The following is a 13760-nucleotide window of genomic DNA, read 5'->3' on the forward strand; positions in this document are numbered from 1 at the left end:
TCTTCTTGTTTAATAATCTTGTAGAACTAGAAAATACCACTGCGGAATGTATACATGCTATTATAATTGCTACTTTAAATTCATGTGGATTTTCTGATAACTATTTAAAAAATCATCTCATTTCATTTTGTTCTGATGGAGCTAGTGTAATGTTAGGAAACAAATCAAGTGTTGCTCTCAAGCTTGTACAAACATTTCCCAACATTGTGATTTGGCATTGCATCGCTCATCATTTACAATTAGCATTAGACGATTCGATAAAAAAAACATTAAAGAAATAAATCATTTGGAAATATTTATGGATAAATTATATGCTTTTTATCACCAATCACCAAAAAATCAATGAGAATTAAATATGATTGCAAAAGTTGGTATCAAAATTTTAAAGATCGGCCGTGTGTTTGGACCACGATGGGCAGCTTGCAATTTACGAACGGCTCTTGCTGTGTGGAGAAATTACCAGCTTTATGCAAGCATTTTGCACTGAACGATAAATATAAGGGCTTTTTAAACTGACTTCTCACTTTGGAATTTTTAAAAGATCTAGCATTAATGATTGATATTCTACAGGAATTATCATATCTGGCAGAAGCTCTGCAAAGTCGCAATATAAGTATTATAAGGGCTAAGTTGCTAACTTATCCTCCCCCCTTTTTTTTTGCTCGATCATGCGAGCCCTTTGTTAAAATTTCCATAGCTCACCAATTGAACATAAGCCTCTTCCAACCTCATGTTGGAGGCTTAATGGATTGTATATAGCACTGGGAAAGGATTAAAACAGAATTTAATTCTTCCTATATTTCGTCTCAGTCACTGAGACATCTTCAGGGATTACAAAAAAACTAATGTAACATGTACACAAATCACATACAATACTAGGTCCAACCACATGGGTGACACTAAAGTCCTAACTAGGTGGAGCGCCCTTTAAGAGCGGTTGTAGGTGGCCTGGAATGTTGCATTAAGCTTCCTAAGATTTGGGAAACACTTATCATTTAGAGGTCCCACCTTACATTCCAGGCCACCTACAACTGCCCTTAGAGGACACTCCACCTAGTTAGGACTTAGTATTGTATGCGATTTGTTTACATGTTACATTAGTTTTTTTTGTAATCCCTGAAGATATCTCAGTGACTGAGATGAAATATAGGAAGAATTAAATTCTGTTTTAATCCTTTCCGAGTGCTTCCAACATGATGTCCTCACAGCACTTAAGCCTCTACACACCTTTTCCAACCAAATGTCAATCCCTCCATGATGCAGCCTGGAAAAAATTTTGCTCTGACAATTGAGTACTGGCAGTATAACCATAACATCCAGAATGGAGGAAATACCACTCCCAATGCAAGCCTTGGAGGGATATTCATGTTAATGCAGTCAGACTGATAATTTGGCTGGTTGAGTCCTGATTGCACCTCCAGTCTCCAAGGTTGTGGGTATGATTCCCAAAGTGGTAGAGATATCTGCGATTCCTAAATATTTTCTTTCTCTGATGCAAGACTGCCACCCTGCTTGCAGAAAGCTTGAACTATCTTGAAAAAGAGTATTATGTTTGGCCTCAAGAGCATAGAAGCCATATTATCCAACCCTTAGCTTGTCAATGGTATTAAACATATAGGTTTACAACATTTTATGGATGTTGTAAACCTATCTGTTTACAAATAGTCAAAAAAATTATCATAAAAAATATGATAGATTTCAATCTAACCGAATTTAATGATTTTTGGCTGAAAAATCATTCACCATAATTTCCAAGATGTTAACCACAATCACAACAAGATCTCTTATGTAACTTAGGACTTGTACACATAACATTTAAAGTATTTGTAGATTGTGTATTTATTCCTGCACAGAATTAATATTCCATGCAATTAAATTTTTTTTTTAATTACATGGAACTTTGTTTGACAAAGGAAGACTTAAAAAAAACCTAAATCTGTAGGATAATAATGCAAATGTATTTAAAATATTATGCAAGTAATAAATTGTAAACAAAAAAAGAAAAATCTGCTATGCATGTATTTTGATCTCATTTTCATACCAAGGCAAAATGGTATGAAGTCATTAGCCTCTATATACCAGTAAACAGCTGTGAACTGACTTCATGCACAAACTTTGTTTGCTTACACTTGGATAAAGGACGAAACCAAGAATATAATTTCTTGGCATCGTTAATTTATAGTTAAACCAAGTGGGAAAACTTTCAACATCTCTAATCCAGAGTATTTTAGTAATAAGTTGTGACACCTTTTGACTACTTGTATATGGAAATATGACTTCTGCATTACTTCAACTTTACGATCACTTGAGGGGAGGGAGGATTCTGCTTTTGACTTTTGATGAGAATAGATGTACTATTTTAGAGTGAGCCTGATTGGTTTCATACAAGGTTTTTCAGGAATTTCACACTGCACTGGCACAGTTTGATTCCTACTGTCTCCTCCTCTGCATGAAACATGCAAGAGGTTCAATGGCCAGCAGGCCCCACCCACTATGAGGACCAGTGGTGGATTTATGGTATATTAGGGAGGTAGGATTTCAATCTTTGGCCAAGTGAGTTCTTGACACTCCTTTCCTTATTTAGAAAGACGCTAAAAGTTTAAAATTTTGATGGTAGACCACTGTGGTCTACAGGATTTTTTTTTTTTTTTGTTGGCAGGCCCCTAACCCTGCGGGATTATATTAGTAAGCCAACAGGCATACTTCACTCTGAAGTCTTCCACCAGGAGACCCCACCCTGATATGGAGAACAAAAGGAGCAGATCCAGATCCTTGATAAGCAGCAATCCCTAGATGTACTAAAGCTCATAATGGACAAGCTTGAATCTGATTGGCTGGGTTTTATAAAGTAGTACATTCAAACTAATGACCAGGATGGAGAGGAGGAGATATCACAAGGAGAATTCGTTACTGTTCTGTCACCAAAATCCCCCAGTCAAAACAACTCACAGGGGGAGCACTCTAATAAAAGACGAGACACAGAACTGCAGAGGACCAGATGGATGAAGACTCACCAACACCAGATGTTCCGAGGAATACAGAAAAGGTTCCACCTGTTATATTAAGGGACAAGAACAAATGGACTTCTGTCTCATCAGCCCTTAGGGAACAAAAAATCTCATATGCCTGGGCTAAAAACCAAGATGGAGTCAAAATCCAGCCAGCCTCAGTTACTGACTGTAGACAAATGAGAAAGCTAATGGATAACAAAAGTCTTCCTTTTTTTTTATTCCCTTAATTCTAAAAGTCTTCCTTATCACACATTTGCTTTACCCAGTGAAAAGAATCTCAAGGTGGTATTTCGTGGGGTAACCGAAGGTGTCACCTCTGAAGAAATCACTGCTGACCTTTTGAGTCAGGGCCTGACCCCAGTCAAAGTGAGCAGGATGCTCAGGTCAGATAAGTAGCCAATGCCACTAGTGCTGATAGAGATTGACAAGACACAGAAAAATATATATGAACATAATATATATAAATATATTATGAAAAAATATATATATTCTGAGGCCACTATCTGTGGCCTCAGAATCTCCACTGAGCTAAGGAAAAAGTCATCAGCTGGGCAGTGCCAAAGGTTTGGCCATGCCCAAAAACTTTGCAAGGCCAACTTCAGGTGTTTAAAATGCGGCGAGGGCCACCAGACCATCATTTGCACCAAGCCAAGATCCAAGAAGCCAGCTAAATGTGCCAACTGTGGAGGACCTCACCCTGCAAACAACAAGGGATGCATTGCACACCCAAATAACTCTACAGCAATGCTCAAGGCAGCCATGCAGATTGCACCCCGGTCCAAACAATCTCCAATTCGACAACTCGGGAAAGCAAACAAGCTGCAGCAATGACCAAAACTTATGCCACAGCCGCACGAACTAAGGCTATTCCATCCCATGATCAAACAAGCTCTAATCTAACTTCAGTATTAACAGCCTCATTAGCTACCATGTTACAAGAATTCAGTATGACAAATCCTTCACCATCCTCCACAAAAAGATTCCTACTAGGTACCCACTCAATTTTGACAGCCCTTAATAATGAATAAAAGAAAATACCAGCCTAACTCCCTCATGATCACTGCATGGAATGCCAATGGACTGAGCAACAAAATTCTGGAATTGCAGCTCACTCAGAGACACAATCATGATATTGTATTAGTAAATGCAACACATCTCAGGCCAGCTAACAACCCTAAATTACGGAGCTACATAATGTACAAAACAGACACTCACCACCAGTGGAGGAGGTACAGCAGTTTACATTAAAAACTACCTAAGCCACACTGTCCTGACCAATCCACAAACCAAGAATCTAGAGATAACAGACATTGAAGTTCATACTAACAATGCTGGCAGTATCAAAATCTATGATGTATACAATCCACCCAGCATCCCTTTACTGGTATCTGACTTGGATTCCATTCTCGGCGCCACAGACTCCATCATCATGGCTGGTGACTTTAACGTCAAGCATACAGCTTGGTATAGTTCCACAATCAATGATAAAGGTCGTACCCTAAACCATTACTCAACACAAAATTCTATTGTCATAGCTGGACCCACAGATCCCACCCATCACAGCCCAACTGGAAGCTCAGATGTACTTGACATTGTCATCCTCGGAACCATTGGATACGAGTATTAATTGGAAACATTAAATGAACTCTCTTTCGACCACGACCCCATTATGCTTAAACTCTGTTCACAAGAGCAATTCTCTCCTCCACACTCTTTCATATCTTGGGACAAGCTCTCGAGAATTCTCCCAGAGCACATTGGCCTAGTCCCTATTATTCGTAATAAAGAGGAGATAGACCTTGCTGTAAACAATCTAACCAGTCAAATCAAAAATGCAATATCATCAGTCATGCAAAGCACGGTCTTTCACCTTAGCAGTCGGATCCCTGAAGAAATCATGGACCTAATCAGGTTAAAAAACAAAGCGAGAAAGAGGTACCATAATATGAGAGCTCCTCAAGATAAAACAACTCTAAATAATTTAAACAAACAAGTTCATGAAGCCCTGTGAAAACATCGTAACCAGGATTGGGAAACTAAGCTGACGAGCTTAAACACATAGGACAAATCCATCTGGAAATTCTTCATAGCTCTATCCACCAAAAGGCAAAATATACCTCCAATTCAGACTAATAAGGGAGTATACCTCCAATTGAAAAAGCAGAAGCTCTAGCAGACAGCCTGGAAACTCAATGTAATCCCTCTTACGAAAACCTGAATATCAATCTTCTCTACATGAATCACTGCCAAGTCAAGCAGGTGTTAAAACAAAAGGATAACTCAGAACCCATCACACCCACCTCTCCAGCAGAAATTATAAACATCATAACCCATCTGAACAATAACAAGGCCCAGATGGCATCACAAACAGAATAATCAAACTACTCCCCAGAAGAACCATTGTCCAGCTAGTCAACATAATCAATGCCATTCTCAGACTTAAGCATTTTCCTAGAGGTTGGGAAAACGGCAGACATCATGCCAATAAAAAAGACTGGAAAGGACTCTAAACTCCCTGAAAGCTACAGACCTATCAGTGTTCTATCCAGCCTTGGAAAGGTGGCAGAAAAAGTCATCCTCACAAGGCTTCAAACAGCAACAGATAAGCTAGGAATTATTCCAGACGAGCAGTTCGGTTTCATAACAAATACACCGACTGGTGGAACACATTACAAAAGGTTTCAGCTGGAACCTCCACACAACTGCAGTCTTTATAGATGCTGCGAAGGCTTTTGACAAGGTGTGGCATCAGGGTCTCTCTACAAACTCATCAAATTCAATGTGCCATTTAACCTTGTAAAAATAACTAACATATCTGAAAGATAGATTCATACAAGTCAAAATAAATGAAACTCTATCAACCAGATGCAGGATCTTGGCAGGAGTGCCACAGGGCTCACTTCTGGTCCCCCCTGCTGTTTTCTATCTAGATGGCTGATATCCCCAAAAACCCTAATTCAACAATCACTGCGTTGTATGCAGATGATACTGCATTATTAGCAAGATCTCTCAGCCCCAAACGAGCTATCAGAAGACTTCAAAGCAGTATTCATACATTGGAGAAATGGCTGATGGACTGGAGGATCCAAGCAAACTCACAGAAGAGTTCAGCCATACTGTTCACTAGGAAGAAGTTTCAGACCAATGAAGACATACATCTGCTAGGAGTCAAGATTCCATGGCAGAGCGAAGTCAAATATCTCTGTGTGATGCTTGACAAAAAACTTCAGTTCACCAGTCACATAAAACACATGAGTTCAAAAAAATCGAAAGTAATCACACAACTCTACCTCATGATCAACAGAAGAAGCAAACTGGATACTCTGAACAAACTACTCATATACAAGATGGTAATATGCCCGGTCATCACTTATGCATCTCCTGCATGGAGCCACACCTCGCATACAAATATTCAAAAACTGCAGAGGATACAGAATAAATGCCTGAGAATGATTCTGGATGCCTCATGGTTCATTAGAAACACTCAGATTCACAGAGAAGTCAACATTCCCTATATCACATCCTTCCTTCATGATCTAGCAGAAAAGTTCTTCGCCAAGACAAGCAATCATCCAAGCCTGCTGATCAGGCAAGCTTCAGATTACAATGAAGCAGAATTCTGCAAATACAAAAGACCCAAGTCAATTCTATGCTCAGCTAATCTCACTGATCATCCAGGGTGAGCTTATTGCTCAATAACTCTCCACTCAAAGAACTTCCCTCTCAGACAAAGGGGAATATGAAAAGCATATATGCTTCACCCATCAAGCCAGTAACGTTCTGTGTTTACGAATCACTTCTGGATCTAGATCTCACTGATGGTACATCAATAAAAATTGAAATTGATCTGGATAGTGGCCTTTCCCATAATGCACAGTGTTATACTGTCTGTAAGGACATGCACCTTGCATTACGAGATACTAAGACAAATGATGTGAAGTCATTAGCCTCTACATGCAAGTGGTCCAGTCATGAAGTTACTTCATTTGCAAATTTTTTATTTGCTTACACAATAAAGGAAAAAACCAAGAATATAATTTCTTGGCATCTTTAATTTATGATATTTTCATTATAAAAAGGTACTATATAATAAGCATATTCATTGGATTTCCTTGAAATATATACAATTTATGAAATGTGCTTTATGTATCCAACTTCTTGGGATATCAAGAAGTAAAAAAAAAAACAATAAATTAATAAATAAAAAAAAAAAACAGTGAAAATTATAGAAATCTTTTAGACCTTTGGATTTTGAAGTGGATCTCAATTTAAAAATTGAGATCCACTTGAATGTCACCTAATGAAGGAGGGCATGATTTTATCCGTTTATAATTTTACCAAATACGCCATTTCAACTTTGTCATGAACTGTTATTCAATTTAGGGTGGCAAAAGTATGAGCTATAAATTGTCAAATCCTGTTATGTACCAAATTAAATATAGTACTACAGAAAAGCATACTACTTAATAATAATAATAATAAAACTATATTTCCATCTTTTACAGAGGTATGGAGGTGCATCTTTATCTGGCACTTTGTTTTTGGGTATTCAAAGTGATTCCTTCTGATATTAACAAAAGACGCTTGAAAGGCCAATAAGCAATGAACAGCAATTGACTGAACAAAACTGCTCTGTTAAAAAAAAATTTCTCAGGACAAGGTGGGCGTCTTCTGTAGGTCAAAGTGAAAACTATTATACATTTTCCTACTCAAAGTAAAGATAGGTAAATTAGGTAAGTGTGAATATTAAAAAAAAAACATGAGTATCAGCAGGATGATGGAGCCCATATCGTTCCTTATCTATAAATAAGATGCCACTCTGTTTTCAATGGGATATTCCCTACAGGACAAATTGAACAAAGCAGACATACAGTGGATGTTATGGCACATCTTACAGATCCCAAATAAACTCCACAAATTCCAAGTTAGGGCACTGGATCTCTGTTTGTTCTGTAACATCCCAGGTACCTTGGAACATACCTATCCAACCAGTCCTGTCAATAAAGGGATCATCATGTGAATAATATGAACTGCCTCTAGCACCTGTAACCAGTGGTGAGCTATAAGGGGCTCGCCCAAGCCCTTTGTTAAATTTTTTTTCAAATTTGTGAGCCCCATGTTCTTCTTGTTTACTTTTTTATTTTTTCAAAAAAAAAAAAAAAAAAAAAAAAACCCCTCCCAAAACACAATTTTTTGAAATATATTAAGCGACAAACTCATACGGTAACCTGACAAAGTGATTTTATTAAATAAATATTATAGTTACTGTTACTACCATTTTACAAAAAAGAATTCATTTTTGATAATCGCATGATGCCCCTTGATTGGTACCATTGATTATCACTTGAAGTATAAAAACAAAGAGAAATATACCGTACTTCAATATTATTGTGTTTAGATAGTATTTATTTATTATTTATAGTTTGTCATAAAAACTTCTATCGCAAACAAAAGAAATTTATTTTGTTTATAAAAAAATATGTGCGATTACAAAAGATTTTATTCTTATTACATTTTGATAGTAAAAAATGTTTTTCTTATGTAAGATAATTTAATACAGATGATTGTGTGCAAATATTTCATGTTTAGATCATAAAATATTGGTTTAAAAATGATAGCCTTTACAGGTTGTCCCTTCATACTTTTTGATTGGCATTTGTACACAAGCTGTATTAATAAACGTTTCTGTGTGAAATATACTTTTTTTTGCTCGACAATGTGAGCCCTTTGTTAAAATTTCCATAGCTCACCACTGCCTGTAACCACCCACACAGCCATGAAAACTATTGATACCTACTCCACACAGAACAGAGAAGATACATAATATGCAACTTTCTTTTCATTGCAGCAAAAGCTATCATATACAGTTTTTATCTAAGGAACAAAAAGGAAAGCCAGAATCTCTCAGCTGCTGAATCTGAGCAACATCTCATGTGCAGTCTATGCAGGAAGCTAAACAGCTGCTTGCTACTGGAATATCATCACCACTGAGAACAAGGAATTCTAAACCAATTCAATGCAGACTGGAACCCAAATGATACCCTTAGGCTGACTGGAGATGATACAATCCTCCTTATGGAGAAGAAAAACTGCAGTGTGCATGGACCATAAAAAATTACGTACCATACACCCACAGATGCAAGACCCTTCAACACTTGTTAGAAGAAGGAGAATCCATTCCGATATTAGGGTAATCAATGCGTTTCATGGAATGAGTGTTTATTATTATGTCAGAAAATTAGCTTTTCTTTTATGAAAATTCTAGTTCTTAAAGTGGTAACTATTTTGCTTGTACAACAGTTGGAAAATTTATGTATAAAGCATGTGATTCGCATGTTAGTGACCAATTCGTACATCCTTTATTTCTTTATCCCCTTCAACATCAATTGACTATTCTTGGTACGTTGCCAAGCTCAGTTCTATGAAGTGTTGGTGTACAACAGTTGCAGACACGAGAACTACAGTGCCTCTTCCACTTTCAAAACTGTACCACCTTCTATGATAATGTGAAAATGCTTATCCTTCTGTCTTGTGCCTGTTGCTTATGTTTTTGTATGTAAATGACACAATGAATTTTGCATAACTACTAAATTACCTGACAGAAAAATGTGGATTCAAAATTTATTGGCTGAATGGGTCCAAAAATTATTGGCAGTCCAGTCTTTTATCAAACAGTAAATAAAGTTAATCTTAATAAAAAAACCAGTTCCTATCAATTAACAACTGATTTATATGAATGCAAATTATATATATATATATATATATATATATATATATATATATAAATTATTATAAAAAATTTTTAATTAAGCATTTTAGTTTTGAAGAAACCAAAAATTAACTTTACATCAGTATTTCTTTTATAATAAAAGTCAACAAAACATGCATCCAAGTCTGAGTGTATGTGGTCATACACCTGTTTGGTAACCAAAATAACCACAATCAACTTATAAATATAATAAACCATCGCTACTAGCATCCAGTTTTAACAGAAAACAGTTATTTCAGAATCAGTTAACAATTAAATAAGCTAAACATATAAAATGTTAAATATATTAATGTTCATTTCAGAGTTGTGCTTTATTTTACAATGCAAAATATTAATATCACTATCTCTTCATATTAAAAAAAGTTACAATTAATGTTTCTTATTATAATGGATAATAGGAAATTGATAACCTCAGTATAACAACTGAACATGCAATTTCTTTCTACAAAATATAGTGCATGTACTATCATAAATATTATGCAGTTATAATGGAGCCATTTAATATTATAAATAATTTTATTAATGGTATCTCTGCTATCATTCTATGAAATTGTTGTCATTGCACATGAACTTGATTACAAATTACCTAAACACTCACTTCTGTGATTTAAATATAAAGGTCTCTGCTAGAAGAAAAAAAAAATTAAATGCCAATTTATATCAAGTGAATTACCCTACTTGTGTGCAAAAAATGTTAAGATAATATTGTGTAACATACTAAAATAATATATTAATACTGTTAAAACATTTTGTGTATGTTAAAGAAGCAACTGGTATATATATATATATATATATATATATATATATATATATATGACTAAATGGTATAATTTAAAAATGCTTCAACTCATCAAAACAAAAAAGGAGAAAAGTAGGTACTAGGTATAAGTTCTGTAATACATTTCTTCCCGCCCCAATATACACATATAGATCAAAAGTTTGCTTTTGAAACTAGCAATTACTGCCGATAATTGTGGTATATAATAGCATAAAGTAATACTGCTGTTGCCAGAGCTGCCGATAATGACCATTTTGATTTTGGCACTAACGTCATAACTAATCCAACCATTACTGACATGATTTCACTACACCGCCTGCGAACTGTTCTTGGCCTTCCAATTCTAACTTGATATGGTATTTCTTTCTGCAGTTGGGCTGGAGGACAGGATTCAAACAAATGCCGACTGTTTGTCACCAATGTCTCAAGAGGCAAATCATCAGGCATATTGGACAACAGATAGTGTATACTTGCCATATCACATTCTTCTTGAAAAATATCCTGTTCACGATACAAAACTAATGCTGCTGCTGTATACATAGGCATCCATGAATGACTAATTAGGAAAAAATCAAACAGTCGAACCACATCGCTGTATTTATTTAACACATGGCCAAACCATGTGATTAGCCAACTAAGGCAAAACATTACACCAACTTCTGAATTCATTAAAAAATGATACAGTCTTGGGTTTTCCCTGCGTATTAGGGGGTATAAGTAACTTAATATCTCTGTTGAGGGTACCATAGTTTCATGCATAAAGTCTTTAAGATGTGTTGTTGAAAGTTTATCAACTACTGTAAACGCAATTTCTTCTCCTAGTACAAGTAGGAATGTCACACATATATCATGATATCCTTGATAGTAATGAAGCGTGGAGTGTTTCATTAAAACTCGCATTATAAGCAATATTAATTGATCTTGCATTGCAAGACGCTGCTTTTCTTCGATGCTAGGAGGAAATCTTTTAAGCGATCTATTAACATCTAATACTACTTGGGTGTAGTAAGGGTGACTCTCAACTTCCTTCATAGTGGGCCTTGGAGATGTTTCGAATATGCTAATACCAACCAATTTTGGCCAAACTTTCTTTCTAGTGACATCATTCACTAAGCCCCATTTTTCCCAAACTGCTTCTCTAAGCAACTCATAATCATCGAGTTTTAAAGCTTCATGTATCATCTTAATTTTCTGTTGCTTTAACATGCGTTCCTCTCTTTCCGATTCAACATCCACACAATTCATGTTGACTTTTATTTTGCTTTACGAAACAGCGGAATGAATTTTTTTCTATATCGCATGAATTCGAGACTTGCTTTATTTGTGAATTCTTAGTATGTGAATATGTTTTTAAAATATACTTGTCAATATCCAATAGGAATTCCCACAGTTACTCACATTTTGCAGATGCAGTGAAATCCATAAAACGTTACGGTATCACGTGTTCCAAATATCGTTATCATTTCTGCAACCACAAACTGTTTACACAATTATGAAACACTATCGCTTAACCAATAAGAAACTTTAAATTACATTTCACATATATATCCGAAACACCAAAGTTCGGCTAACGCACTTCCAATTGCTCCACACTACACTGCTCTGATCTCGTTTTATTTTTGATCAATACTACTCCAGCGCCATTTAGCATTTTAGAAAATCAGAACTATTTCTCTGTAAACATTTTGTGAGACACCATTTTATTATTAAAATATACATGCGCATCAAAATATAATGAATTAATTTTAATAACCTAATATTTAATAACATAAAACATGAATAAACAGGCATCTTCAGTAACGTTATGCCTGACAAAGCAACAACAGTAGATATTTTTAATCACTGAACAACAGAGAAAACAAAGAAAATAACAAAAGAAACAACATAACAAAAGAAACAACGCAATTTACAGACAAAAATTACTAGTTGTGGTGGTGTTGGAGGTGGGCAGTAGATGGCGTAGATTCGTAGTATAGGCAAGGTGTAGAGACAGTTGAAGATGTCCTCCCGCGATGAGTCTTCGGACTCCTTGGAGGTATCAGGAATAATAATAATAATAATAATAATAATAATAATAATAATAATAATAATAATAATAACCATGATGAAAGGTTCTTTCTGTCTTTATTTATTTATTGTAACAAAATTCACTCACGAAAATTTGCATATCTATGGACTTTTTCAAATGAAGGTGAGTTAGCCGATCTCCTATGGTGATAGCAAAGTATTTTTTTTTTCCTCACGAAACTCGGGTTTTTCATCTCGCGTACAAGCAAATCCGACATGAGAACACACGCCTTTACAGACAAAAAATACTGTTGTTGGTGGTGATGGGCGGTAGATGACAGTAGTGTTGTTGTGTATTGTGAGAATTAAGAACAAATTTGTTCTCTTTTTTTTATTCTTCTTATTTCTTAATTTTATTGGAGAATTAAGTAGTAGGGAAGACTGTGAGATGTGTGTAGCAGAGTACAATAGCGTACCCTACTTCTGTCTTGGAGCCTCCCTTATGCAGTGGATTTTTTCCCCTCTTTCCACTCTGTTGGTAATTTACCAGAACTGAGGCTTAAATTAAACAGCTTGATCTGGGGTGCTGCTAATTCTCTTGCATATTTTCATAACACATGGACCGACATGCCATCTAATTTTATGGAAATGTTAGCAGTATGGTTCTGTAATATACTAAGCACCTCTATTTCGTCTATCTCTAGACTCTCGTCAGGATGGTACACTTTTGCAAAATGATCACTAAGCAACCCAACTATTTGATTTACTTCTGTAATTTCCTTACTATCAACAGTTTTTAAAGTAATCTTTCCGTGGTTATTCTTCCTTTTACTTGTCACATAGCGAAAGAACACCTTAGGATTTCTTTTGATCTCATCAGCTAGCTTCCTGTCATAATTAGCTTTGGCTTTTCTTAGCATACAGGTCACTCTCTTGTCTGTACTTTGTACTGCTCATGTGTATACTGATCACCTTTTCTTTATACTTCCTCCACACCCTTTTCTTTACCTACAACTACTGCTTAATAATAAGCACTATTTATTCATCCATCTTACTACTACTTGATTTCTCTTCCTGACTCTGGGAATACAGTGTGATACTGTTTTCTTTAAGCACTCTTTGACAATCTCCCACGCACCATCATCCCTCCCTATCAAATTCTCATGTCATAGCACTGCTGAAAGTGGTCTTCTCA

General features: G+C 35.8%; 1 protein-coding gene and 1 long non-coding RNA gene across 2 annotated transcripts in view; both read right to left on the bottom strand.

Moving 5' to 3' along the window:
* The window catches only part of LOC150095788 (uncharacterized), a 98620-nt gene extending 86472 nt beyond the window's left edge, over positions 1–12148 (bottom strand). The window contains exon 1 of the long non-coding RNA XR_016550031.1: positions 11957–12148. This is a non-coding gene — a long non-coding RNA (uncharacterized LOC150095788). The remainder of the gene's footprint in view (positions 1–11956) is intronic.
* Positions 9841–11966, bottom strand: LOC150095789 (TBC1 domain family member 20). Its single transcript, XM_090409815.1, has one exon. It carries the CDS (start codon positions 11801–11803, stop codon positions 10739–10741), a length of 1065 nt encoding a protein of 354 aa, XP_090265941.1. The 5' UTR covers positions 11804–11966; the 3' UTR covers positions 9841–10738.
* Positions 12149–13760: the final 1612 nt, after the last annotated feature.

The sequence above is a fragment of the Typopeltis vanoorti genome, chromosome 20, assembly GCF_054136105.1.
Source record: "Typopeltis vanoorti isolate ZY-2024b chromosome 20, IOZ_Tvanoo_1.0, whole genome shotgun sequence".
Taxonomy (NCBI): domain Eukaryota; kingdom Metazoa; phylum Arthropoda; class Arachnida; order Uropygi; family Thelyphonidae; genus Typopeltis; species Typopeltis vanoorti.